The 27,732-nt window shown below is 48.2% G+C and overlaps 1 protein-coding gene across 1 annotated transcript; it reads left to right on the top strand.

Moving 5' to 3' along the window:
• The first annotated feature begins 1,211 nt into the window (after nt 1–1,211).
• Nucleotides 1,212–26,895, top strand: LOC146345211 (cryptochrome DASH-like). The gene is given in 15 exon segments (XM_084859420.1): nt 1,212–1,280; nt 3,772–3,953; nt 4,562–4,655; nt 6,187–6,317; nt 7,084–7,223; nt 9,395–9,483; nt 11,001–11,074; nt 13,143–13,232; nt 15,324–15,403; nt 21,132–21,191; nt 21,407–21,570; nt 23,089–23,208; nt 24,522–24,698; nt 26,768–26,806; nt 26,839–26,895. Coding segments are annotated over 15 exon segments (1,566 nt in total).
• The last annotated feature ends 837 nt before the right edge of the window (nt 26,896–27,732 follow it).

Below are 27,732 nucleotides of genomic sequence, written 5' to 3'. Positions count from 1 at the left end.
CCCCCACTCCTCCAGAGAAGTAGAAGCAAAGACAGAAAACCATAGGCTAGGTTCACACAACATGACAAGCCAGACAACGGTTGAGTGTGGGTTGCTGTTGAATCATGGGTTATTGTTGAGTCGTGGGTTGTTGTGTTGTGTAAACCCAGCCACATTAACAAACCATGGTTTATTAGCCATGAACAACTCACAGTCCACAACCCAACAACAAACCATGGGCTCATTTTAAGGGTTGTTCATGGTTAACAAACGATGGTTTGTTAGCATGGCTGGGTTCACACAACACAACAACCCACGGTTCAACAATCTATGCTCAACTCATACTCTGGCTTGCTGTATTGTGTGAACCAGGTTTTGAATGCAGGTCTTGAGTGGGATTTTAAACATTGCCAACTAATGTGTCCTGTGGGGAGAAAGATATTGTCTCCATATTGCATTTGAGGGAAGTGGGATGTTATACCCATATTGCAGATTAAATGGAGTCTCTTGTTCTTATTCACGTATTTCAGGCGGAAGTGAGGCTTGGAGAGGGAGACTTACAACACCCCTCAGTGTAGTCTGCCATTATCTCCACATTACTCATATGGTGAAAATTAAAACAACAGCTCAGTGATGGGGTTAATCCTAAGCCTGCGATCCTATGCACACTCACTTGGGAGCAAATCTTAGTCAACACCGTGGGCTGGGCTTTACTTCAGAGAAAGCAGGCTAAATTTCCAGCTTTTACGGCACCTGCGCATGCTTAGAAGGGAGAAAAGTCCTACAACTCCCAGCATTCCCCAGCCAGATGGGAATTGTAGGGCTCTCCCCCGCTCCCCAGCATGCATAGGATTGCGCCCTTAGAAATTTGGGCAGAACCAAACGTGACGGCGGAACAGCCCCGGCGGCGTGCGTTTCTCCACGCGTCGGCCCCTTTGGCATACAAGCGGGGCCGGGCCTTCCCCTGACGCGTGTATTCTCCGTTCGTGTGAAGAGTGGACCCCAAACTACGCACACCCCACCCACCGCCTCGCGCGCGTGAACCTGAAGGAGGCTGCTCCGCCACGGCTAGCCCGCCCCGAGTCCTGCTAGGGAGGTTTGCCGTTGCTGCGCCCCGCCTCCGAGGGAGAGCGGCACAGCGAGGCAACCGGAGCCCCGGCTCCTCCTCCGGCGGCGGCGGCGGCACTCGCGCGGCAGGGCCTCGGCCGAGCTCAGGGAGGTGCGCCGCCCCCATGGAGCGGCGGGCGCTGCGGACGGCCGTCTGCCTTTTGCGGAACGGCCTGCGCCACCACGACAGCGAGGCACAAGCCGGAGGCGGCGCAAGGGCGCGGTGCGCCCAGGGCGCGGCAGGGACGAGCGGCGGGGGCGATCAGGCGCCCGGGAGCCGCCGTGCGGCTCTGGCTCCGGCTGCCGCCGCGATGCCAGCCCAGCCGGGCCTGCGCGCAGGCTGGGAGCGCGGCGCGGAGCGCAGCAGGACAAAGCCCCCCTCTCCCCCATGTAACAGCCTTAGGGCGCCATCCCATGCATGGGGAGACTGGTGGCTCCTTTGCCGTGCTCTGGGGCTCAGTCAGAACTCTCAAGGGCCTATCCAGGGGGCTGAACCCGATCCCCCAAACGGGCTCAGCGCCTGGGATAGCTCCGTCAGAGTTCTGACTGAGCCCCAGAGTGGATTCACAGCCCCACCGATACAGGGGCCACCAGCCTCCACTGGTTAGACCGAAAAAAAGTCCTACAACTCCCAGCGTTTCAGCTGGCTGGGAAACGCTGGGAGTGGTAGGGCTTTTCCCCTGTCTTACCACGCATAGGATTGCGCTCCTAATTAATGGGTCTTCCCAACTCTGGTCTCCAGCCCTCCTTTCCATTGACGGGCTTTACGTAACTTTCTTTTCAGACGCCTCTCCGACCTACGCCTCTCCCCACGCCCTTTCTCCCACGTGCAGCTTTCGAAGTGTTCGCGACGTGGCATGCTAAGTTATCAAACAAGGGGGGAGGGCGGCACCTTTAGCCAGAGCACAACCGATCACGTTGCTGCGTCCGCGTTCGGTTCTGTGAGCAGACCCGGCGCTGCGCCTTTAACGGGAACCTGTTACACACCGATTTCCCTTCCCCTCGCTATCGATTTCCGGGGACGGGTGGGGCTCACCGGGTTCGTGTGTTAGGCTGCTGTTAAAGGCACAAGAGCCAAGACCGTTAAAAAAAAAGTTGGTAATACTAATGCCCAGTATAGCTGGCTAGGGAATGCTGGGAGTTGTAGGGCTTTTTTCTGTCTAAACATGCATAGGATTGCGCGCTCAAGAGCTGTGCATCAAACAAAAATCCAGTCGCTGAATCTTTTCCCGTCCCTGCATTTCTAGGCCACCAAAAAGGCTCCCATTGCACATTTCAAGAAAACTACAATTTCCAGAAATGCAGGTGGGGATGGTTGCCTTGTGCAGCGCCCATGCTGTCTGGCCGATGGCAAGAGAATCTCCTAAGCATGTGCACAGTGCACAGTGTCCTCCCTGTTGTGTCACCATAGCAGGCTCTTAATTGTGTTAAAAGAACTGATGCCTTCGAACTATGGTGCTGGAGAAGACTCTTAGGAGTCCCCTGGACTGCAAGGAGGTCAAATCAGTCCATCCTAAAGCAAATCAACCCTGTCTGCTCATTGGAAGGGCAGATACTGAAACTGAAGCTCAAATATTTTGGCCACCTAATGTGAAGAGAAAACTGTCTGGAAAAGACCCTGATGCTGGGAAAGACTGAAGGCAAAAGGAGAAGGGGATGGCACAGGATAAGATGGCTAGATAGCATCACCGATGCAATGAATATGAACTTGAGCACGCTCCGGGAGAGAGCAGAGGACAGGAAGGCCTGGCGTGCTATGGTCCATGGGGTCACGAAGAGTCGGACATGACTGAACAACAACAACAACAACAATGCTGGCTGGGGCATGCTGGAAGCTGTAGGACTTTTTTTCTATCTGAACATGCATAGGATTGCGCGCTCAAGAGCTGTGCGTCAAACAAAAATCCAGTCGCTGAATCTTTTCCCATCCCTACATTTCCAGGCCACCAAAAAGGCTCCCATTGCACATTTCAAGAAATCTACAATTTCCAGAAATGCAGGTGGGGATGGTTGCCTTTTGCAGTGCCCATGCTGTCTGGCAGATGGCAAGAGAATCTCCCAAGCATGTGCAGAGTGCGCATTGTCCTCCCTGTTGTGTCACCATAGCAAGCTCTTAATTGTGTTAAAAGAATTGATGCTTTCGAACTATGGTGCTGGAGAAGACTCTTAGGAGTCCCCTGGACTGCAAGGAGGTCAAATCAGTCCATCCTAAAGGAAATCAACCCTGAGTGCTCATTGGAAGGACAGATACTGAAACTGAAGCTCAAATATTTTGGCCACCTAATGTGAAGAGAAAACTCCCTGGAAAACACCCTGATGCTGGGAAAGATTGAAGGTAAAAGGAGAAGGGGACGGCAGAGGAGGAGATGGCTGGACAGCATAACCGATGCAATGAATATGAACTTGAGCACACTCCGGGAGAGAGCGGAGGACAGGAAGGCCTGGCGTGCTATGGTCCATGGGGTCACGAAGAGTCGGACACGACTTAACGACTGAACAACAACAACAACAAGCTCTAACCCGCTGTAAGAAGAAAGTCTATGAAGCACTTCTTGATGGGTTTCAGATTTAGACGCTGCAGTTGCTGATCTGGATAACTGATCAGGCTGTAAGGGACTGGGTCTTTCTGTGTTGTGTCCAGGCCCCCTCCACAGTCTCTGCTTAATCAATAACTTTTCTGATAAGGCTCTTTTCTTTCTCCACTGGGAGCACAACAATGCAGACTGCCTCATTCCACTCTATTGTTTTGATCCCCGGCACTACGCAGGAACACACCACTTCAGTTTCCCAAAGACTGGGCCATATTGCCTCAAATTTCTATTGGAAAGTCTGAAAGATCTCAGGGAGACGCTTAAGGAGAAAGGCAGGTATGTGCAAGTTCAGAAATGTTCCTTTTGAACCCCATTTTGTTACGCCTTGCTTAGTGCTTTCGCCACAGGGAAGTTTGGGCTGTTCCACAGCCGTACTTAATCCACTGACGAACACGCTCTCTCTGGCAGAATTGCCACTGACCAGGAAAATACCCAGCCTGGTCTGTGCCTGCTAAAAGCAACCAATAGAGATAAGCATAATCTCCTGCTAATGCCTGCCATTCAAGCTGTTGTTAAAGGCACAGGAACAGGTGTTGGTAAAGAAGCTGGCAACTCTACTCTTCATGGTTGGCTGCCCATACTACCTGCATCCATCTCTGGAGGTGGCTACTGCACATAGTTATTTCTTTGCTTCGGTGCAGAAAGAGAGGAAGAGGTCCTGCCTCAGTCCCCTGTTTGTCATTTCCCCTCTGTCCATGCCACCAGCCCGCCCCACATCATGTTTATCCTAGGAACCGGTATGGTGTTCTTTTGAAGGGCAAAAAGGGGTAAGGAAGTCAGACCACCATCTGGCATAATAAAGACACCAGCTGAATGACTGTAAGTTCATTGTGTTAAGCAAAATCACTTTGCTGTTAATTTTAGCCAGTCGTATTTCTTCCCAGTACTTTAGTGATATGAAAGGGGAAGCCAGAAGATGTGGTCCATGATCTTATTGTCCAGGTTGGCTCCGTGGCTGCAGTGGCCTTTCATGAAGAGGTAACAGGAAGTCCCTCACCGTTGCAGAGCTTAAAGAAAAGTCAGAAGACTGGCTGTCTAAGTCAGGAGTAGAATCTCTTTTATCCTGGAGACCAGGCTCTCCTACAAATGAACAAATTGCTCCACTGCCACTCAGAATACAAACTGGGCATAGTGACAGGCCGTACCTCACCGGCAGAGCACCTGCTTTGCATGCACAACATTCCAGGTTCATTGCTTAAAAGGATCTCTGGTAGCAAGGCCAGGAAAGGCATCTCTCTTCCATGACACCCTAGAGCAGGGGAGTGGGCAACCTTGAGCCTGCAGCCTAATTACAAAAGTCCACTGCAAGTGATCAGTTCAGACCTCTGGCAAGTGTGATCTATCTCTTCTCCAGCAGCCCGTTGGGCAGTGAGGGAGGGAAGGAGGGAGAGAGAGAGGGAGGGAGGGAGGGAGAGGGGGGAGGGAGGGTGTCAGAGAGAGAGAGAGAGTCATAAAGAGAGGGGGTGTCATAAAGAGAGAGAGGGTGTCAGAAAATGAGAAAGGAGGGGTGTCAGAAAGAGAGAACAGGGTGTCAGAAAAAGAGAGAGAGAGAGAGAAGAGGGCAGTAGAAGAGAGTGAGAAGGGTGGCAGAAAGAAAGAGAAAAGGGGTGGCCCCTCCCACTTTTGGCTGCAGCTCTGCCCGCTGTAGGCATGCAGCCCTCAATAGATTACCACTGATGTAATGCAGCTCTTGCCAAAAATTGTGTTGCTTGTATGACCTGTTTGTGGGTCACAACACACCAGTTGAAGACCAATGTTTTAAATTACATGATGTATACAGTGTGGGAATTCTAAAATACTTCCCGGCAACAGCTTCTCTAGCCACAGCATTGCCAAGATGGAGTGTCTTTAAAAAAATGGTACTTCCTGGCTAGTGCTTGGCTCTGTGCTAGCTATTTTATGCCACCACTGCTGGCCTGTTAGGACTTGCAGTGATTAACACAGGGGTTGGCACACCTCCCCAGGTGTCAGCATTTAGCTTCAGTGTGCCTGTATGCATTGATGGCTTCATTTCGAAGCTTTTTAAGGTTCATAGTTGCTGTGTAGATGGAAGACACAGGGGTTGGCACGCCTCTCTCACCTGCGTGTGTGCACAATTCATCAAGAGATTCAACTTTATTTCCCATGGTTTGAATAAGGACAAAGGTATTTTTATCACACCACGTATGATAATAAGCACACCATTGCAATGGTGTCAGTGTTCTCACCCAAGAACATTTTGGGAATGGCAACTGTTAAGGTAATTATCACTGTCTGCACTTGTGGCATTTCAGTTTCCTCTGACAACACAGTTTACATCTCCCCACCCATGGCATTTGTATATAAATCTGCCCATTTGGAGTTAACCCTTCATGCATCTGATGAAGTGGGTAGCATCCACGAAAGCTTAAGCCAGAATAAACCTGTTAGTCTTTAAGGTGCCACAAGACCCTTGGTTGTTTTTGCTGCCACAGATTCACATGGCTCTCCCTCTGGAAATTCTCTCACTTTGGGTTCCCGATTGCTCTAGGCTTCAAAAGAAGAGCTGGATGTTGAAAAGGCATTGTTCCAGGTATGCAGCGAGCAGGGGGTGGCGGTCCAGAGTTTCTGGGGATCGACTCTCTATCACCGAGATGACTTGCCCTTCAAGCGTATTTCCAGGTGAATTGTGGGCCCCCAGCATTACAGCAGATGTGGGATGTTTGAAAGGTGGGGGGTCATCGTCCACCTACAACTCTCCTGTGTTTTCCCACCAGCGGCGTTGCTAGGCCTGGGCCCTTGAAGGCCCCAAATTATTTCCCAGAGCCCCTGTGCAACGTCCCCCTCACCTACTCCCAGGGTTCCAGAGGGGCGTTTGCAGGGTGTCAGCTTATTGCTTTGAATTTCCCACCCCTGCAGACTGTTCCAGGACAGCTCCATGGCATCTTGAATCAATTCCAGGATAGCTGTAAGAAGAACTTTAGCGTGTGGCCATTACTTAGGCAGGTGATCAGCCACCTTTACTCCAGCCCAGAAAAACCCTCTGATTGTGATAAGAAAACTGGGACAAAAGAAAGGAGGAGGCCAAATACACATATGCAGAAGGTTTCAGATTTGATCCCATACATGCCCAGATGTAAAGGATCTTGGGTAGAGGGCTGGAAAAGACCCTGCCCATATCAAGATCTCAGAGAGATACCACTAGCCACAGCTCAGCTGACAGTCTGACTCCGCATAAGGCAACTTCATGTCCATATGTCCATATGTTCCTTCAACCTGGCGCCCTCCAGATCTAATGGACTACAACTCCCATCATTCCCCATTAGCGTGGCTTATGGCTGTACTCCAGCTCCTCTCTGCATAAACTTGCTCCTGCCAGTTTGGGGCATGGGGCCTGGATAGCAGAGGGTGGCCCACTCCCCTCCCAACCTTCCTGTCATATGCACAGGCTGCCTGACATCTATACTCAGTTCCGCCCAGCTGTGGCAACAGCCTGGCCCCTCCTAAAGATGGCCCCTGAGCTGAAGCTGTTGCCTCCAGAGGTGGAAGAAGGGCATTTCCCCAACCTGGAGTATTTTGGCATGACAGGTAGGAATTGTTCTGCCTTAGAACAGACTTTCATTTTCACTGATGTAGTTTCATGTTGGCGTGACATTTTGGAAAAAGGACACGTTTTCCCCCATTCAAAATTCTTGAATTTCTTCAAAGCAGGGCAGTCTTTGGTTCTGTGACACTAGAGGTTTCAGCTTCCAGATAGTGAACTCCTTCCTTAACAAAGGAAAGGAAAGGTTCTGTGCAAGCACTGGGTCATTACTGACCCCTAGAGGGACGCCGCTTGCGCTAGTGTTTTCATGGCAGACTGTAGTGGGGTGGTTTGCCATTGCCTTCCCCAGTTGTGACTACCTTTCCCCCAGGAAGCTGGGTCCTCATTTTACCGACCTCGGAAGGATGGAGGGCTGAGTCGAACCGAGCCGGCTACCTGAGACCCAGCTTCCGCTGGGATCGAACTCAGGTCGTGGGGAGAGTTTCGGTTGCAATACTGCCACCTACCACTCTGCACCACACGAGGCTCTTTCCTTACAAAAACTGATAATAAAACTTGTACTATGTGCCCAAACTAACTCAGGGTGGGGGTAGGGTGGGCCTGGATTTCTGCCACAGGTTGCGAAGTTTGGGGTTTTGTTTCATTTGTGTGCGGAGTTGCATTATTTAGGGTGCATTCCTATGCATCTTTAGGCAGAAAAAGTTCTACAACTCCCAGCATTCCCCAGCCAATACTGTTGGATGGGGGATGCTGGGAGTTGTAGGACTCTTTTTCTGTCTAAACATGCATAGGATTGGGCCTTCTAAATTCAAATGTATTATTCTGCTTAGATTTCGGCTTATTTCTGCAGTTTTCTAATACCCACTTTCTTAACGAGAGAGAGATGTTAGGTTGAAGCCTGCCTTAATTATCTAACATTTCAGATGTTCAAAGCATTTCCCATACATGAGAAGCTGAAATGGAGACAGCACTTGTCCAAGGCCACCTAATGAGTTCACTGGAATCTGGGACTCTCCGAAGACATTTTCAGATGTTCAAATTGCTCCTCCTTGCTTTCAGTGAACGTGCAATGGGGAATGGAGGCTCCATCCCTGCCATATGCACATTCATTTGCACATCTTCAGTGTGCCTATGCATGTAGGCTTATGGACAGAAATACAAAAGAACATTCATACAGCCTGTGATGCTGCCACTATAAGTGAACGCAGAGGATGGACAGAAGTCTGAAAAGGGCTTTAGCCACTACACTGCATTTGTTCTGTTGCCCTCAGACCAGGAACCCTTGTCCCATGCTCCATTAGCAGTCTGTGGTCACTGCTTGATGAATGTGATGCACTTTGTATGTGCTCAGATTCATGTGTATGTGCTCAGACTCGATGGCCTTGTAGGCCCCTTCCAACCCTACTATTCTATGATTCTATGATTCTTTGTATTACTAGTTCACACTTTCCAGAGTTAAAAGCTTGGCATTAAATCCATCCTACTTTGGTGCCCTCCAGATGTTTTGGAATTCAAGTCCCATCAGCCCCACCCAGCATGACCAATGATGAGGGATGATGGGAATTGAAATCAAAAACATTTGGAGGTCACCAGGTTGGGGAAGGCTGATTTAGACAGTGCTTTACCTACTTGCCCAAATACTTCACATACATTTTCAAGAATCCTTCTAACAACCCTGCAGGGTGGACCAGTGTTACCCTCGTACTGCAAGATGGCTGCTTGCCTAAGGCTGCTCAGTAAATTCCTAGCTAATGGTCATTTTGAACCAGGGACTTGCCAGACTCTCATCTCACACTGTTAACCACGCTAGTGAGAAGCAAGGAAGACTTTCCAGTCTGGAATTGCAGCAGAAATCAAGAAAGCACCGGGCCTTTGTGTACCCTGAATATCTTAAATGAGGTGGAGCACAAGCTGTGCTTATGTAGCCAAAATGGCACCACCAAAAGGGCGGCATCAACAGACCCACTGCTAAGACTACCTCTGGAAGACAATCTTATTTGGTCACGAGTGATTGCCATGATGAACAGACCTGACTTGGGGGAAACCCAAAGTGCAGAAGGAACAAAAACGTCTTTAGGAATGTTGTGGGGCCTACTAGTACCGATTGGATAATCTGGGTTTTTCCATTGCAGGATTTGGAGGTCATGTTCATGGCAGAAATCTGTCTCTCTCCTCTGCCACTGGCTCACGTTCATTTTGACCTTTTCCTTGGCAGATCCTTCACGTGATCCTCATTTTGCCTTCCCTTGCAGCGGAGAGGAGACGCAGGCCTTAAGGAGGCTGCAGCATTACTTCTGGGCGACGGTAATTAGAGATGCACTGTTTCGTTTTAGGGAGGGTCCCTTGCAGAGAGGCAGAGCCCCCATTTTGCATGCAGGGGGTCACAGATTCAGTCCCCAACAGCTCTGGCTGAAAAGATCAGGGAGCAAGGCCGGGGAAGAGCTGAAACCCTGGAGAAGCCTCCCAACAACCCTGTAGTGTGAACCAGCGCTGTCTCCACATTGCAAGTCATGCTGCTGGGCGAGGTGCTGTGATGCAGCATGTTATGTCCTGACTCAGCAGTAGGCAGTTTGATATGCAGGTAATGCAGCATTCCCTAAGCAGGTGCCCTCCAGAACTGCTGGACTGCAACGCCTATCATTTCCAGCCACCTGGCTGGGAATTATGTGAGTTGTAGTCCCAACACCTCTGGAGGGCCCCAGCTCAGGGAAGGCTGAGCTAACACGTCCATCTACTCTCCGCCCAAACACACACACTCTGCAACATTCAGTAAATTAAATCAGTTAGTTTAATCAATTAAACAATTGATCAGTTAGAAAGGCAATTAATCAGGCCGCCATTTCTTTCGGACGGAATTTTATTTAATATATGTTCGTATAAGGATATATAAACATGCGAAACTTAATGACAACACTATTGTTTACAGGTCTGAATGCTGCACAGACATGGACACATTTGCGCGCCCACCCCATATACATTATAAAAGGCAAAGCTAAGCTTTTGCTTGTAGTCACAAGAGAAACATCACCAAAGGGGTGAGAAAAGCGCCCATAAGGAGCCACCACTATCATCATGTACTTCACCCTGATTGGGAGGGACTTCCTTATCGAGCTGGACTGTAACCCAGTGGTCCCTGGTTCGATCCCCAGGTGGCACTGGAAAAAGTCTCGCCTGAAAGCCTGGAGAGCCACTGACAGTTGGTGTAGATAGAATTAGATGGACCCAGTATAAGGCACCTTCCTATATTCCTATTTCACAAGTTCCTAATTCCCATTGCTGGTCACTAGAGGGCTCCATAACCTGTGGAAACATGCCCCATTGTTCACAAATAGGGATGTCGAAGAAATCCATTTAGGAGGTGGTGCTGGACAAGTTTTCCTAGGTTTGCCCCCCCGGACTGCATTCCAGGTCCTGCCACAGCACCTGACTCAGTCTGCAGTGTGTTGAGACAGTTCATGGATTTTCCAGGCATTTTGCGCAGGTTCCACAATTTCTGAGCAATCCGTGCAAATTATGGCCGAATTTGCGCAGATTGCTCAGCAATTTGCACAAATTGCAGATCCTTGGGGGGAAATGTGCAAAAACATTCCCCGAGTTCAGGGGAAAGCCTAAAGCTTAGCTCGCAAATGCAAATCGTGGGACTCCACTGTACATGCCGTTGGAATCCATTGAGTTAAAAAAGAATCTGATTTCCCAGCAACGGACATCCTTATTTACAAAGCTTAATTTGCAATCATTTGCATTTGTCCTTTTTGTTAAAAAAAGTCCTTTTACTTTTCTTTGGCTTAAAATGCATCCACTGTTTTCCTCTGTTTGCACAGAATCTAGTTTCTTCTTACAAGGAGACACGCAATGGATTGATAGGACTGGATTATTCAACCAAGTTTGCACCATGGTAAATGTTCTGCATGCTCTTTTTTTAACTAATCTTTTTATTGTGGTTTTAACAAAACGAAACAACTCATGAAGAAGAAAAAAAGACGACACATAAAAATATCAATATGCCATTAAATACAGCCTTCTGAAAAAGACAAATTATACATGAGCTTCGAAAAAGCAGAGCAAATATCCATGTATTTATCCATTCATTAATGGCACCGATATATCACCCGTTCAAATGTAGATAGCAGTTAGGTCCTCAATCTCTTGTATTATAGGAGGTGAGCATTTGTTCTTCCAATATTGTAATATCAGTCTTTTAGCTGTCAAAAGGGCTTGGAAAATCCATTTGCACTGACCACAAGTTCACATCCAAGAAACTGGTAAATAGTTTAAGAGGGGCATCTACATCATTCAATATTAAAGAGTGTTCCAGTACAAAGTTTAATTGTCCTGCACCCTCTTAACTTGACCGACAACTGGGTAATCCCATCCACTGTCTTGGTGGGCTTCTCAAAGTGCATTCCAAGGTGGCTTTGGGCAAAGAGCAGCCAAACTGCACATTGTATCTGTCCCCATCACAGAATCATAGAATAGTAGGGTTGGAAGGGGCCTACAAGACCATCAAGTCCAACCCCCTGCTCAATGCAGGAATCCAAGTCAAAGCATCCTCAACAGATGGCCGTCCAGCCTCATCTTTAATGCCTCCAGTGTGGGACAGCCCACCACCTCCCTAGGGAATTGGTTCCATTGTCATATTCCTCTAACAGTCAGGAAGTTTTTCCTGATGTTCAGCCGGAATCTGGCTTCCTGTAACTTGAGCCCATTCTTCAATGTCCTGCACTCTGGAATGATTGAGAAGAGATCCTGGCCTTCCTGTCTGGGGCAACCTTTTAAGTCCTTGAAGAGCACTATTCTGCCTCCGCTCAGTCTTCTCTTCTCAAGGCTAAACATGCCCAGTTCTTTCAGTCTCTCCTCATAGGGCTTTGTTTCCAGTCCCCTGATCATCTTCGTTGCCCTCCTCTGAACCCTCTCCAGTTTGTCTGCATCCTTCTTCAAGTGTGGTGCCCAGAACTGGACACAGTTCTCAAGATGAGGCCTAACCACTGTTGAGTTGAGGGGAACTAGTACTTCATGGGATTTGGAAGCTATACTTCCATTAATGCAGCCCAAAATAGCATTTGCCTTTTTTGCAACCACATCACATTGTTGGCTCCTATTCCGCTTGTGATCTACAACAATTCCAAGATCCTTCTCGCTTGTAGTGTTTTTGAGCCAAGTATCCCCATCTTGTAACTGTGCATTTGGTTTTTTTCCTAGGTGCAGAACTTGGCATTTATCCCTATTAAATTTCATTCTGTTGTTTTCTGCCCAGCGCTCCAGCCTATCAAGATCACTTTGAATTTTGTTTCTGTCTTTCAGGGTATTAGCTATCGCACCCAATTTTGTGTCATCTGCAAATTTGATAAGCATTCCCTGCACGTCGTCCTCCAAGTCATTAATTAAAATGTTGAAGAACACTGGGCCTAGGACTGAGCCCTGTGGTACCCTGCTTGTTACCTCCCCAGTTTGAGAAGGTCCCATTGATAAGCACTCTTTGAGTCTAATTCTGTAGCCAACTGTGGATCCACCGGATCGTTGTTTCATCTAGCCCACTTTGAGCTAGTTTGCTAATCCGGATATCATGGGGCACTTTGTTGAAAGCTTTGCTGAAGTCGAGGTATATGATGTCCACAGCATTCCCACAGTCCACAAGGGAGGTTACCAGATCAAAAAATGAGATCAGATTAGTCTGGCAGGATTTGTTCTTGACATCAATATCGGTGGTGTACCAAAGCTTATAGGAAGGTCTACTTTGCATTATCCCTGGGGAAACAGCAACGTGAGAGGGCATGTCGGTTATGGGATCTGATTTAATTTGATTTAAAACTGGAATGTAGTCAACATAAGTGGGGCTTGTAATTAAACATGTCAATGACATAAACAAACAGTGGGTGTTCTGAGCTCAGGTTCAGCACCTAAATGATGGTATTCCATCAAAAGAAGTCACCTTCCCTGATGATATCCTGGCTTAGCTTTTCTAGGCTGGCCCTGGGCTGCATCTCGCCACAGTATATTTATGAGCAGATCCAGAAATACAAAGAAGAGAGAACAGCAAATCATAGTACCTATTGGTAGGATACGATCTGCATGGCTTCCTTTGTAAACATTAACCTGGACAGAAGAACATGGGTGAAAGAATAATCCCCTCATCCACATTCGCTCTTTTTCTCTCACTCCCTTCCCGTCCTGCAGCCATTGACTGTGCTTGTATGATTTCACAGAATGCTTACTGACATTGTAATAGTCTGGCGGAGGAAATCTGTCAGCTTTCCTGTCAGGATGATCATTAGCATTCTGATGGTGGGGTGTGGGGAGGAAAACTATCAGGAAGAGAAGGTTGAGAGTGCAGATTTTACAAGGGACATGAAAGGCTTTTACTAGCCCAGTGCCGAATTTTTTGATCTATTTATTTTTGACCATTCGTTGGGAGAAAGGGTGAAAAGAAATTGCACCCGAAATTGTGGGAAGGGATGAGAATTTCAGAGAAATTTCTCAGTGTGTAGAGCTTCAGTGCTTACCTTAGTGTAAGCAGGTGGCTGAGGGGTGGTTGTGTGTGCTCTTTATTTTACCATTTTTATCCTGTTCTGTCCTTGCAGCTTTGCTGGCTGTTTGAGCTTTCTGAAAAGCTCCCTAAGGACATAATAATAGAATAGCAGGGTTGGAAGAGGCCTACAAGGCCATCGAGTCCAACCCCTGCTCAATGCAGGAATCCAAGTCAGAGCATCCCTGACAGATGGCTGTCCAGCCTATGATTCCCCATCATAGCTGGCTGGGGAATGCTGGGAGTTGTAGGACTTTCCAGTGCTGCTGCCTGATGAGTGCCAGAAAGCTGAGCTCTTCTTCTTCTGCTTCTTCTTCAAATGTTGTTCTTTTAACAGCAACAGAATTAAACCAAAAATGCCTTGTTCGGCTTTTGGATACTCAGCAGGCAGCAGCACTGAAAAGCCCCAAGGGAGGAAGTCCTGTTTAAGTGCTTTAGGGGGCATGTCAGAAAGCTCAAGCAGCCAGAGAGGCTGCCAGCCAGGACAGAAGGGGATAAAAATGGTAAAATAAAGAGCACACATGAGCCTCTTTTGCATGGAAACAAAGAGGTTGCGAAAAGGCAGCTGGGGTTTCAACACTGCACTAGTTTTTACAAAGGAAAGCCTTACTTGACCTTGAAGGTGGGGACAGATTGAATAGGGGTCCCAGTCCCAAAGTATTTCTGGTTCCAATTGAGCACGATAATTTGGGGTGATCCCAATGCCAGGTAAAGAGGGCTTATATCACAGAGATGCAGGGGTAGAGAGACTCCCCAGTTTGTATCATGGTCCGCCTCACTGACAGTTCCCCAGTGGGAAAAGGAAATGAGAGCTCTGTGTGCGCGCACACGTATGTGTGTTGTATTCTGGATGCTGAACAGGCAGGGAGGCTCACGTTTTGGAAGGGAAGGAGGACCGGAGGCAAGATGGCTGATGGGAAGGGCAGAATTGGCTGTAACCTGGAAAGCAGAGACATGAGGGATGGATGGGAAAGAAGAAGGAAAGAGGGGCAGTGATGGACAGTTGAGGGAAGGTATCAAGGATTGGGAAGATCCTTGCACTGGGCTGAGGATCACAAGGCACCAAGTGCTGCGGGAAGGAGAAGAGACCAACCAAGAGGAATCTGGAGACTGTGGGCCACAAGAATGTTGGAAGAGCCCTGCTGGATCAGACTAAAGGCCTGTCTAGTCCAGTATCCTGTTTCCCGTAGTGGCCAACAACCATGGATTCAGAAACACCCCAGGACTCAGGATGGCCTTCTTGCTTAAACAAGGCTGTACTGGAACAGGAAGCCTTTTATACTCCTTCCTGTCTAGGAGGATCCAATGGCCAGCTTGGGTGGGCGGAGCCAGACCCAGGCTTGTGGGAGCATCACTGAAAAGGCACTGCCTGCAACTCTATCTTTGACTGCATGCCACCATTTTGTATTCATAGGTCTTCTGCCCTTTTGTGTCGTTCTCTCTGGGCTTTTGAAGGATTTGGATACCTGATGGCCATTACTTCTCTCTCTCAGGCCATTTGTGGATCCCACAAGCCTTGCAGAGTGGGTGGTACTTTTTCACAAAGCCGTGAGAGATCAGCCATATTTTGAGGGCTGTAATTTTAGACAAGAGGTGTTGCCTGTGTGTATGTTTCCTCTAGGGTGCTGTTCGAACTGACATGGAGGGATTACTTCCGGTTCGTGGCCCTGAAATATGGTAGAAAGATGTTGTTTTTGAGAGGTGAGTTTATTTGTCAATTGATTAAAGCTTATCATATGCTGCCAAATGCCTGGCAGAAGATAAAGGTCTTAACCTGGCGCTCAAAAGATAACAATGTGGGCGCCAGGCAGGCCTCGTTGGGGAGATAATTCCACAATTGGGGAGCCACCACTGAGAAGGCCATCCCCTTGTTGCTGTCTTCTGAGCTTCCCTCAGAGTAGCCAGATGGAGGAGGGCCTTAGATACTGGGCGTAGTGTACGGGTCGGTTTGTGTCGGGACAGGTGCTCCATCAGATATTGTGGTCCCAAGCTGTGTAAGGCTTTATAGGTTAAAACCAGCACCTTGAATCGGGCTCAGAAACATGCAGGCAGCCATATACAGTCAGGGCCAGCAATATTGGAACAAGGATAACTGTTTTGGCAGTTGGCCTCTGTACACCACCACATTGAAGTTGAAAGGAAACACCCAGATGGGAGCGAAGTGAGAACTTTCAGCTGTAATTCAAGGGGTTTGACAAAAGTGGGGCACTAACCATTCAGGAAGGACAGCCAGTGGCATACACACACCCATCGTTGGGGGCTCATAAGTAACGGAATGAATGGCCGACAAGCAGCTGCATGGCCAGGTGTGGCCTGTTTCCTGGGTACCCCATGACCAATCAAGCAGATAAAAGGCCTGGAGGTGGTTCTGAGTGTTACATCTGCATTTGGTAGCTGTTCACTGGAACTCCCAACATGAGGTCCAAAGAGGTGTCCATGCGAGTGAAGGAGGCCATCATTAGGCTGAGGAAACAAAATAAACCCATCAGAGAGATAGCAAAAACATTGGGAGTGGCCAACACAACAGTTTGGAACATCCTGAAAAAGAAGGAATTAACTGGCAAGCTCAGCAACAGCAAAAGGCCTGGAAGACCACAGAAGACAACTAAAGTAGATGACTGCAGAATTCTGCTCAGGGTGAAGAGGAACCCTTTCACAACATCTAGCCAGGTCAAGAGTGCTCTTGTGGAGGTAGGCATGTCACTGTCAACATCTACAGTCAAGAGATGGCTTTATGAATGTAAATACAGAGGCTTCACAACAAGGTGCAAACCACTGGTAATACTCAAGAACAGACAAGCCAGATTAGCCTTTGCCAGCAAACACCTAAAAAGGCCTGCCCAGTTCTGGAATAAGATTCTTTGGACTGATGAAACCAAGATTAACTTGTGCCAGAATGATGGGAAGAGAAAAGTACAGAGAAGGAAAGGAACAGCTCATGATCCAAAGCATATCACATCATCTGTCAAACATGGTGGAGGTGGTGTTATGGCATGGGCATGTACAGCTGCCAATGGAACTGGGTCACTGGTGTTTATTGATGACCTGACTGCTGATAAAAGCAGCAGGATGAATTCTGAAGTGTAGAGGGCTATACTTTCTGCTCAGATTCAGCCGAATGCTGCCAAACCGATAGCACGCCGCTTCATATTGCAGATGGATCATGACCCAAAACATACAGCAAAAGCTACCCCAGAGTTTCTCAAGGCAAAGAAGTGGGATGTTCTTCAATGGCCAAGTCAGTCACCTGATCTCAACCCAATAGAGCATGCTTTTCACTGACTGAAGACAAGACTGAAGGCAGAAAGACCCACAAACAAGCAGCAGCTGAAGGCAGCTGTAGTGAAGGCCTGGCAAAGCATCTCGAGGGAGGAAACTCAGCATTTGGTCATGTCCATGGGTTCCAGACTTCAGGCAGTCATTGACTGCAAAGGATTTTCATCCAGGTATTAAAGGTGATCCTTAAGTTTGAGATGATGTTGGTTTGTTCCATTACTTATGAGCCACCAACAATGGGTGTGTGTGTATGCCACTGGCTGTCCTTCCTGAATGGTTAGTGCCCCACTTTTGTCAAACCCCTTGAATTACAACTGAAAGTCCTGGCTTCGCTCCCATCTGGGTGTGTTTCCTTTCAACTTCAATGTGGTAGTGTACAGAGGCCAACTGCCAAAACAGTTATCCTTGTTCCAATATTTCTGGTCCTGGCTGTATGTTCAGCTGTATATGTTTGGCCATATATGTTGCATGTTCAGACCTTCTGGTCCCCATTATCAATCTGGCCACTGCATTTTGCACGAGCTGCAGCTTCTGAACTGTCTTCAAAGGCAGCCCCACGTAGAGTGCATTGCAGTAATCTAACTTGGAGATTACCAGAGCATAGACAACTGAAGCCAGGTTATCCCTGTCCAGATAGGGGCATAGCTGGGCCACCAACCGAAGTTGGTAGAAGACACTCTGTGCCACTGAGGCCACCTGAGCCTCAAGTGACAAAGATGGCTCCAGGAGAACCCCCAAGCTATGAACCTGCTCCTTCAGGGGGAGTGCAACCCCATCCAGAACAGGTGGAGCACCCTCCATCCGGTCAGAAGAACCACCCACCAACAGCATCTCAGTCTTGTCTGGATTGAGCTTCAGTTTATCAGCCCTCATCCAGTCCATTGTCACACTGATGAAACTGGAGGGACTGTTGAAGCTCAGCCTTCGATATGATTGTGTCTTAACTGGGCACCAGCTTGCTCAATATCTATGCTGGATCCTGCTGTCCCAGGAGATGGATTTGCCACTCCCTTTTTGCCTTTTAGCCTTTGGCAAGGGTAAGGAACCTGTGGCCTGCCAGGTGTTGTGGGATTCCAGCTCCCATCAGTCCCAGCCAGCATGGCCAGTGGCCACGGATGATGGGAGTTGGAGTTCAACATCAGGACGACTGATGGCAGCCTGAAGAATCATAGCTAAAAGCTGGAAAACTTCAGCACTTCTAACATTTAAATCTTGGGGGGTGTTTCCACCAGCGATTTATTCCGAGCCGGCTGTGTGTGGAGGTCGTTGGGGATACATGACGTCATGGCCATCCAGCAGCCACCCTGGAGCTTATCAGGGAAAAACCAGATTTCCTGAGACTGCTTAAAGTCCGATTCTTTTCCTTAAGTCAGGCTGTCCCCAGTAAAGCCTCCTCAAACCCCACACGGACCTTCAGTATGCCAGCCCTACCCAGGGGTGTGCCTTTCACTGTGACGCTAGTCAAGAGGTATTTCCCAGCACAAACCAAATAGTGCCTACTCAGAAGTAACACCCATTGTATTCAATGAGGCTTGGGGCTCGTTGGGAGGCTTCTCTTACAAATGTGCACAAGGGGAAGTAACTACTTTGCACTTTCCTTATGGAGTCCGGAGAGGTGGGGAGCCTCTCTTATTGGTTGAGCAGCCCCTGCCACTCAGATGACGTTCACTCCATCCCCCCCTCCCGGAAGTAAGTTATGTGAAGCCACTTAGAATGGTGTGATGTACACCCTTGTGGAGCCCTGCCCAGACCAAAAGCAGCTCCTACAAAAATGCGGATGAGCCACTCCTCCCTTCTCCTTCTGCTGTTGTGGAAACAGGGTCTTGGTATACGGAACTGTGGCAAAGAGCCATGGCAGAAAAACGGATATGCCAACTGAAATTCGCCAAAGGCAATGTCAAAACATCAGACTTTTATAAAATATGGGAGGATTTTATTTTATATACTAATCAGGGACGCACGCAGCAGTATTTGTCAAAGCCTTTCCTCATACTGTGGAAAAGAGACTAAATTTAATCTGGTATGGTGAAATATTATAAAGAAAAACTCCAAGCGGCTTATGGATTCCACCTATATCTTGGTTTGTAAGGTAAAGGGGGAAATATACATATATGTTAAAGGTACTACTCTCTGTCAATTAGTAGATTTAAATCCAACGTGTTTCTTTTTATTTATTTTTTCTTGCTGTTGGTTTGTTTTGGAAAACTAATAAAATCTTAAACACACACACACACACACCTGAACAGCCACAAATTCCCCACCCCTGGTCTAAGGCACTGGTCTTCCACTGGTGGGGTGGAGCCTTAGCGAAGGAGGCAAACATCAGCCACAGGGCCATCTTTTGAGGAGAGAAAGAAGTGGACACAGATACAGAACAAGGAGAAAAAGGATTGGACAGCCAGATGTATGCAATGGACAGGGCTGTACTTACAAATCCACATCAGTCTCCTTATTAATTGCCTTTATATCCCGCTTTTCCTCCAAGGAGCTCAGGGTGATGTACATACATATGTAGTTCCTCCCATTTATCCTCACAACAACCCTGTGAGGTAGGTTAGGCTGGCCCAAGATCACGTAGCGAGCTTCATGGCTGAGAGGGGATTTGAAACTGGTCCTTCTACCAGGAAGAGGGCCTTTTCTGCTGTGGTACCCCAGCTGTGGAACGAGCTCCCTAGAGAGGTTTGCCTGGCATCTATGTTGTACTCTTTCTGGCGCCAGGTAAAGACCTTCTTGTTTTCCCAGGCATTTTAGCATTTTAACATTCTAGTCTTTTAGCTTTGCCGTTTTAAACTTTATTATAAATCTCTGTGTTGCTGCTAGGTTTTATGCTGGTTGTACTTTTAAACTGTAGTTGTAATGCTTTTATATTTTATATTGTTTTTATCTGTACCTGTGGTTTTACTTTTTGTGAACCACCCAGAGTGCTTCGGCTATTGGGCGGTATAGAAATGTAATAAATAAACAAACTGGGTTTCCTCAGTCCTAGGCTGACCCTGTAACCGCTACACCAGGGGCGCAGATCCTCATGCCTTGGGGGCAAAATCCAGCCCTCTGGGCCACAACTCTACCCCCTTTACCCAAGGCAGCTTTCCCAGTTTTTCTGCAGTTACACCCACACCCACAATTGTAATAAGTTGAAATGCCTCTCCTGAGGTTTTGTTACTGGAAGTAAGAACTTTAAGCTCAAAGATGCTGATATTTTTGGTATTTTGGCCACACTCCTTTTGCCTTAAGCCCCACCCACCACTGGAATGTGGCCCCTGGGAGTTTCTCCAAAATTGAATTTGGCCCTTGGGTTGAAAGAGGTTCAATACCCTTTGGGCTACACCATGCCGGCTCTTCTCCTAAGAGGCATTAGACCTTCTTTGATGCGTAGTAGGGAATGCCTCTTCTGAGATTATGGAATGCCTCTTCTGAGATTATGCCTGCTACATGACAGATGGGTGCGTTACCTCAGAAACAAGGAAAGACAGCTTCTTATTAATATGCAAATTCATGCAGATTTTATTAATTAGTTAAAATGCAGGCATTTAATGATTAGCGTCTAAGGGTTGGCAACAGCAAGACCACAGCAGAGGAGTCTTGTTCCTCTTGTGTCAGGCTGTCATGTTTGTAGGTCTGGTGCCAGCATCCAGCTTGTTGGGGCGAAAGTCAGGGCTCCGACAGGACCCACTGCTGAAGTTGCCAGGCTACCAGCGCTGCCACAGCAGCTGATGTAGCTTAGTTGGGTGGCGGCAGCGCTGAGCAGAGCTCCAGGTCTGCACAGCACATGTCTACTGGTCAGCATCATTAGCATGGTGGGGCCAGCCAGTAGTACATCTATGTGCAGGCCAGGCACATGGCTGATCAGTCAAGAGCTTTCATCAAGAAAACCAAAGGGGTAAGCACAGTCCTGTGCATGTCTACTCAGAACTAAGTCCCATTGAGTTGAATGGGTCTTACTCTCAAGGAAGTGTGTGTATAGGACTGCAGCCTATCAGTGGTTCCTATGCTGCATGATGCAGAGGCTGGAAAAGTGAAAGGGACTCGTTGAAGATGGCCCGTAGCTGAATTCCCAGCTAGCATCGGTGAGGTGGAAGACAACCCCCACCATCTGATATTGCTGTCTAATGCTCAGTTGATTCTCTCCCCCTGCCCCCAAATCCTCACATAGGGCTTCAAGATAAAGATGTTCCCTGGAAAAAGGACCCCAAACTGTTCAATTCTTGGAAAGGTCAGTGAACTAAGGTGGCGGTAAGCCAATCCTGCATGTAGGAATCATCTTTCATTCTCCCCGTTGGTAGTCATAGACTCCTTAAAACAGCCTGCCTCAATCTGGGCCCTTCCGGATGTGTCAGAGTTGTAGTCTAACATTGGGAAGGGTCCGTGTTGGGGAAGGCTGCCTTAGAATAAAGCAGCGCCCCGATATGTGCCTTCTTGCCCCTACAGATGGAAGAACCGGGGTTCCCTTTGTCAATGCCAACATGCGTGAGTTGGCTGCGATGGGCTTCATGTCCCACAGAGGGCGCCAGAACATGGCCTGTTTCCTGACCCAGGGCCAGGACTTGGGCTTGGACTGGCAGATGGGAGCGGAGTGGTTTGAATCACTGCTGGTAGGATGGAGCAAATCTGGTTATTTCTTCAGTGCTTATTGCCAGGAAACAGTTTTTGTGTGTGAACATGACTTCTCAAAAGCCTGAAAGGGTCAGATGTGCCCAGCTTCAGTGCTGTTCCCACCCACTTAGGGAGAGACGAAACTGTCAGGTTTTCGTTTTTTTCAATCTTAAATTTGGTTTATCTCAAACTTTGAGAATTTTTCGAGCTTTAAACTGGGTTCATCCTTTTTTTCTAAATAAAAAAGTTCGCAAGAAAATCCTTATGCTTTTTTGTGCATGTTTCTCCTAATACATGCATTTTTGTATGCAATTTTGCCTAATATATTTCAGGCAATTTTCCTAATATAGTTCCTTTTTCAATGTTATTTTCACTAACATACCCATCTTTGCATGCAGTTGTTGACTGGAGAACACCAATGCAAAATTCATAGAAATGCGAATTTTGTAGGGTAACAGAATTTCAGTTTGCATGTTTCAAAAGTGTAAAATCAGTCAAGATTGCATTAAGATGCAAACTAAATGAATTTCTCCCCCATCCCACATTACCATATGGCTACTAAAAAAATATGTTGTGCAGAATAAGTAAATGCATACACATGTTCTGTGATTTGTATAATTTTAAAAGTCACTAAATTCTGTTTTGTGGCAGAATTTAGATTTTAAAGAAAAATTAAAAGAAGCAAACACATGGAACTTGGGGCCAAACTACACATCCCATGGAAGTGCCATGATCTGATCTCCTGACTTTAAAAATGCAAAAACAAAACAAACATTTAAAGCAGCTCCGTGTGTGCATGCATACATGGATGGGTGTAATAGGGGAAATTATTTCCCCTGCCACTGAAGTACTTTCCTGATACTTCCCATCCCACTTCCCAAAGCTGCTGTCAGGTGTAGTGCTTTCGAACATTAAAAAAAATGTTGGGGACCTTTCCCAAATATTAGACTTTGGGACTTTCCCATGGACTTTCCCAAATATTTTGGCCCTCATTATTAAGGCTGGGGAATGCTGGCAGTTGTAGGATTTTTGCCTGTCCAAACATGCATAGGATTGTACTCTAGAGGAGCAATCCTATTGGGATAGGCAGCCGCCTCCATATTTGGAGGCAACCGCCTATCAAATGGAGGGCGGGTGGAGTATGGAGGGGGATCTCCTCCGTGCTCCGGCCACCCTGCATTTGTGGCTAGACGGCCAATTTCAGGAGTATAGCCGCGGGACTTCGGAGCTGGGGGGAGGCTGGACGATACACAGGAAGTGTCGTGCTGGCATTTCCGTGTTCCCTGCCCCCAGGAATGCCCCCTTTTGCCCTGCTCTGTGCTGCTCTTACAAATCTTAGAAAAAAAGATTTGTTTCTCCCACACTGGAGGCCTTCAAGACGAGGCTGGACAGCCATTTGTCAGGGATGCTCTGACTTGGATTCCTGCATTGAGCAGGGGGTTGGACTCGATGGCCTTGTAGGCCCCTTCCAACCCTACTATTCTATGATTCTATGATTCTGTGATCCTACATCCAAGATGGATTATGACGTCTGCAGCAACTACGGCAACTGGTTACACAGCGCTGGAGTTGGCAGTGACCCAAGAGAAAACAGGAAGTTTAACATGATCAAACAAGCCTGGGATTACGATGGCAATGTAGGTCTTCACTGTGAAATGTTTACATTGAATGTCGCACTTTGGCTTCTTCTGCTTCTTTGGTTACGTTGGGCTAAAGTCTGGTTTTATTGGAGCCCACCAGGAATTTGGGACAGTTAACCCTTTTTATAACAGGGCGTGCGAGATGGATGGTCTTAAGTGGCCAGCAGAAATGGGTGGTGGGGATGGGGGTAGTGGTCCAACACATCTTGAGATTGCCACATTGGAGAAGGCCATATGATATCCCTGCTTTTCAGCTAAGTGTGGCTTCCAAAGCAACTTGCAATTAAAAATGCACACAAAGATTCAATCCTAATAGGGACGCAAGGAGTCTGCTTGGCTGTCTCTTCCAGTCCTTCACAGCTGATGGCATAGTGCAGGTCCCAGACCCCTTCTCCTGCTGAGTGGAGGGACAGAAGGAGCTGCAAATTGAGCATGTGGCCGGGTCCTTCTTGACTTAACACTTTAGAGTGCAGGTGGGGATTATATGTTTAAATGTGTCCTTGTTCAGGGGAGAAAGAGAAATCCCTGCAAATAGAAAACCACCATGTCAGGAAGGCTAGGCCAAACCCCTGACATACTAGCTTTCCCCTTGCAAGGAAGCGTTTTGTTTTTTTGTTAATGTGGCAGTGCGATTCCTCCTCCTGCACTCTCAGGTGGGGCAATCCAGGAAGGATTCCTTGGTGGACTTTTCCCGGGACCTTTCAATCTCCCTTGCAGAAAGCAGAGGAGCATGAAATGGAGCACCTCCCCAGGCTGCCCTCACTCTGTGGGTTGATAGACCTGTCACCTTATAAGGAGCTAATATACCCTTAAAGAGCAGCTCTTCAAGGCCTTTCAGTCAGCTGACCTGAGATCCTTTAACTGGGAATGCTGGGGGTTGGACTTGGGCAGTGGAGGCTGGTGGCTGCGATGTCAGTGGGGTGGTGAATCAGCTCCATGTTTTAGTCAGAGCTCTAAAGGGCCTCGCACCTTGGAGAGCTCCTTTAGAGTTCTGACTGGTTCTGACTGAAACCTGGACGAGATTCACCGCCCCACTAACATCGGCATCACCAGTCTTCACTGGATCTGGGGGAACCGTTTTGTACAAAATGTGTGCTGTGGTGCTGAGCACCAGCCCCTCTTGGAGTAGTGCCAGAGGGGGAAAGCATGCTCTGTTCCCCTGATCGTACGAGCCATTGTGAGTGCAGTGGTGGCTAATGCAACTGCATCACTGATCCCTATTGGAGCCCTTGCTTGGGGAGCAAGACAGACGATTCGGTCTTTGCCTTAGCGGGAGTGGGAGAACTCAGCTGAATGATTTGCCTTGGCAGGGAGATTACGTTCGGCTCTGGGTTCCAGAACTGCAGTGCAGAAGAGGAGCAGATATACACACTCCTTGGGCCCTGAGCAATGCTGCCCTCTCTCAGGCCAACGTGAGCCTGGGGAACACCTATCCTCTGCCAGTCGTCATGGTCCCAGCCTGCAGCAGGCACGTCAGCCAGAAGCCGGTAAGTCCTGTGGTAAGGGTGTTGAACCTCGGGCCCACGGGCCAAGTCTGGCCTGCCCAGGGTCCTAATCCGGCCCTCCGAAATTCCCTAGATGGCCCTGGCCTCTTTCCCCAGCTTTCCCCAAATATTGTTAGGTGATCTCCCAGGTTTTGTGGTCCCCCCCCCATTCTGAAAGGTGGACATGCCTCTCCTAAGGCTGATACTGGCAGTAGGAGCTTTAGGCAAAGATCTGCTGGTATTTTGGCCCTGCCCACAATTGGACCGCAACCTCGGACAGCTTCTCTGGAACTGAATTTGCCCTTCTGTCTGAAAGAGCATCACCACCCCTGTCCTATGGGAAGTCAGCTGGGCTGGGTGATTCATGAGCACTTACAAGATGCTGACCGCGCTCCCCATGGTGCATCCAAGGAGGAAAAGCTGTGTCAGAGAGTGAGGATGCAATGCTGTGTATGTTTAGCCAGAAAAAAGTCTTACACTTCCCAGCATTCCCCAGCCTGTCATGGTGGCTGGGGAATGCTGGGAGTTATAGGACTTCTTTCTGTCGAAATAGGCATAGCATCTCATCTTAAGGGAGCAATCCTATGGCTGCCAGTCAGCTCCTAGACAGCCATAGGATACGTGGGTTTCCAAGAGCTGACCTTGGAGCCCATGCTCCGAGGTCGATTCCCAGAGAACTGACCTTCCCCTCCTTCCACGCTGCCTCGCAGGCAGCACGGAATGGCCTAGTGCTCCATGCTTGGAAGAAGAGCGCGGAACAGCCAAAATGGGGCATTCCAGGGCAGGGAAGGCAGAAATGCCAGTACACCATATCCTGTGTGTCAATGTGTGTCACCACAACAATGTGATGTGGCTGCAAAATGGCAAATGCTATTTTGGGCTGCATTAATAGAAGTATCGCTTCCAAATCCTGTGAAGTACTAGTTCCCCTCTATTCAGCACTGGTTAGGCCTCATCTGGAGTACTGTGTCCAGTTTTGGGCACCACACTTTAAGAAGGATGCAGACAAGCTGGAGAGGGTTCAGAGGAGGGCAACGAAGATGATCAGGGGACTGGAAACAAAGCCCTATGAGGAGAGACTGAAAGAACTGGGCTTGCTTAGCCTTGAGAAGAGAAGACTGAGGGGAGATATGATAGTGCTCTTCAAGTACTTGGAAGGTTGCCCCAGAGAGGAAGGCCAGGATTTCTTCTCAATCCTCCCAGAGTGCAGGACATAGAATAATGGGCTCAAGTGATAGGAAGCCAGATTCCGGCTGAACATCAGGAAAAATTTCCTGACTGTTAAGAGCAATACGACAATGGAACCAATTCCCTAGGGAGGTGGTGGGCCCTCCCACGTTGGAGGCATTCAAGACAAGGCTGGACGGCCATCTGTCAGTAATGCTCTGACTTGGATTCCTGCATTGAGCAGGGGGTTGGACTCGATGGTCTTAGAGGCCCCTTCCAACCCTGCTCTTCTATGATTCTATGATTCATCCGGCAGCCTCCTCTCCCACTCTACCTTCCCACGGCTAGACAGCTGAAATCAGCTGTCTAGCCGCAAATGCAGGGCAGGAGAAGCTTAGAGGGAACGATGTCCTCCGTGCTTCTCCTACCCTGCACTGGATAGGCGGTCGCCTCCAAGTTCGGAGGCGGCCGCCTATCCCCATAGGATTGAGCCCTAAGAGGCTTTATTCAGTTGAGCTCAGTTCTTCAGTATCAAGAGGGGCATGCCAGGGATGCGCATATATCTGTCTATTCCTTCCAAGAGCCCTGACTTCCACCAATCGACTTCTTCTGTTTAGCACCTTGGGGGCAAAACAGGGGCAGTCTGGCTACTGAGAAACCAGACATATACACACTATATCTGTGTGCCTAATACCTCCCTTGATTTTCCCATCAGCAGCCCCTCCTGTTTAGTAGCCTCTCTCGTTTTATAGCCCATCCCTGTATACCACCACTGGGAGAACGAGAATAGCCTTTCTGTCAATGAGATGAATGAACAAGCGCATTCTCAGATTTTAGCTGACCCCATCATCTTTCGTTCCGCTTCCTCAGAAAATAATTCCTCACCCTCTGTCTTTTTCTTGCAGAACAGCGGAGGTCCTGCTTCAAAGGGGAAAAAGGGAGGAGTAGATTTTTATTTTTCTAATAATAAAATAAGAAACACAAATGTAGAGGAGTGGATTTTTATTTTTCTCGCGAGAAGGGCTTGCCATGAGGACAGTAGCTGTGGTTTCCCAGGAAAGTGAGCGGTGCTGACTGTGGCTGGTAGCCTTTCTTGGCCAAATTTTTTGGTCTTGACAATAGCTAGATTAGCCTTTCCCAACGCTGTGATCTCCAGATGTGTTGGACTGCAAGTCCCGTAATTCCCAGCCAGCATGGCCATTGGCTGTGCAAATTCAGTAAGGTTTGTTCTCCGCCTTAATTGGCATTAAGTGTCAGAGAACAAACCATTGTACCTGTGATGAATGAACTCCTGCTCACGGTGGTCAGTTTGCCTGGACAAGGATTCTGTGTGTTACTGGAGAGCCAGCGTGGTGTAGTGGTGAGCGTGTTGGACTGGGAGCCGGAAGATCCGGGTTCTAGTCCCCACTCGGCCATGGAAGCTCACTGGGTGACTTTGGGCCAGTCACAGACTCTCAGCCCAACCCACCTCACAGGGTTGCTGTTGTGAGGATAAATTGGAGAGGAGGAGGATTATGTCCGCTGTCTTGGGTTCCTTAAGGAGGAAAAAAGGCGGGATATAAATGAAATAAAAATAAAGAAATGCTTGCCAAGGCAAAAGCCAATCCAAATGAAAATACTGCTGCGCATGTATCTCAGAGGGCATCTCTACACCAGCCTAAAATCCTGCATTTAAAACGGGGCTTTCTGCTTCCATTTTAAATGCAAGATCACGACGACTCCCTTTTTCACACGCTTCCTTTTCCCCCTCACTTTTCCCCATATCTGAGACTTCCCTATCTTTCATTGATCTCGCTCCTCTTCTTGCCGCTCTTCACAGAGGGAACTCAAGTGGAACACAATGGGGGTCATTTGATAGCTCATTATCTGC

The sequence above is a fragment of the Heloderma suspectum genome, chromosome 5 (genome assembly GCF_057233095.1).
Source record: "Heloderma suspectum isolate Gila_16-S chromosome 5, 16-S_ref, whole genome shotgun sequence".
NCBI lineage: Eukaryota > Metazoa > Chordata > Lepidosauria > Squamata > Helodermatidae > Heloderma > Heloderma suspectum.
Note: the sequence above shows the minus strand (reverse complement) of the source record. Positions and strands in the feature narration are given on the sequence as shown.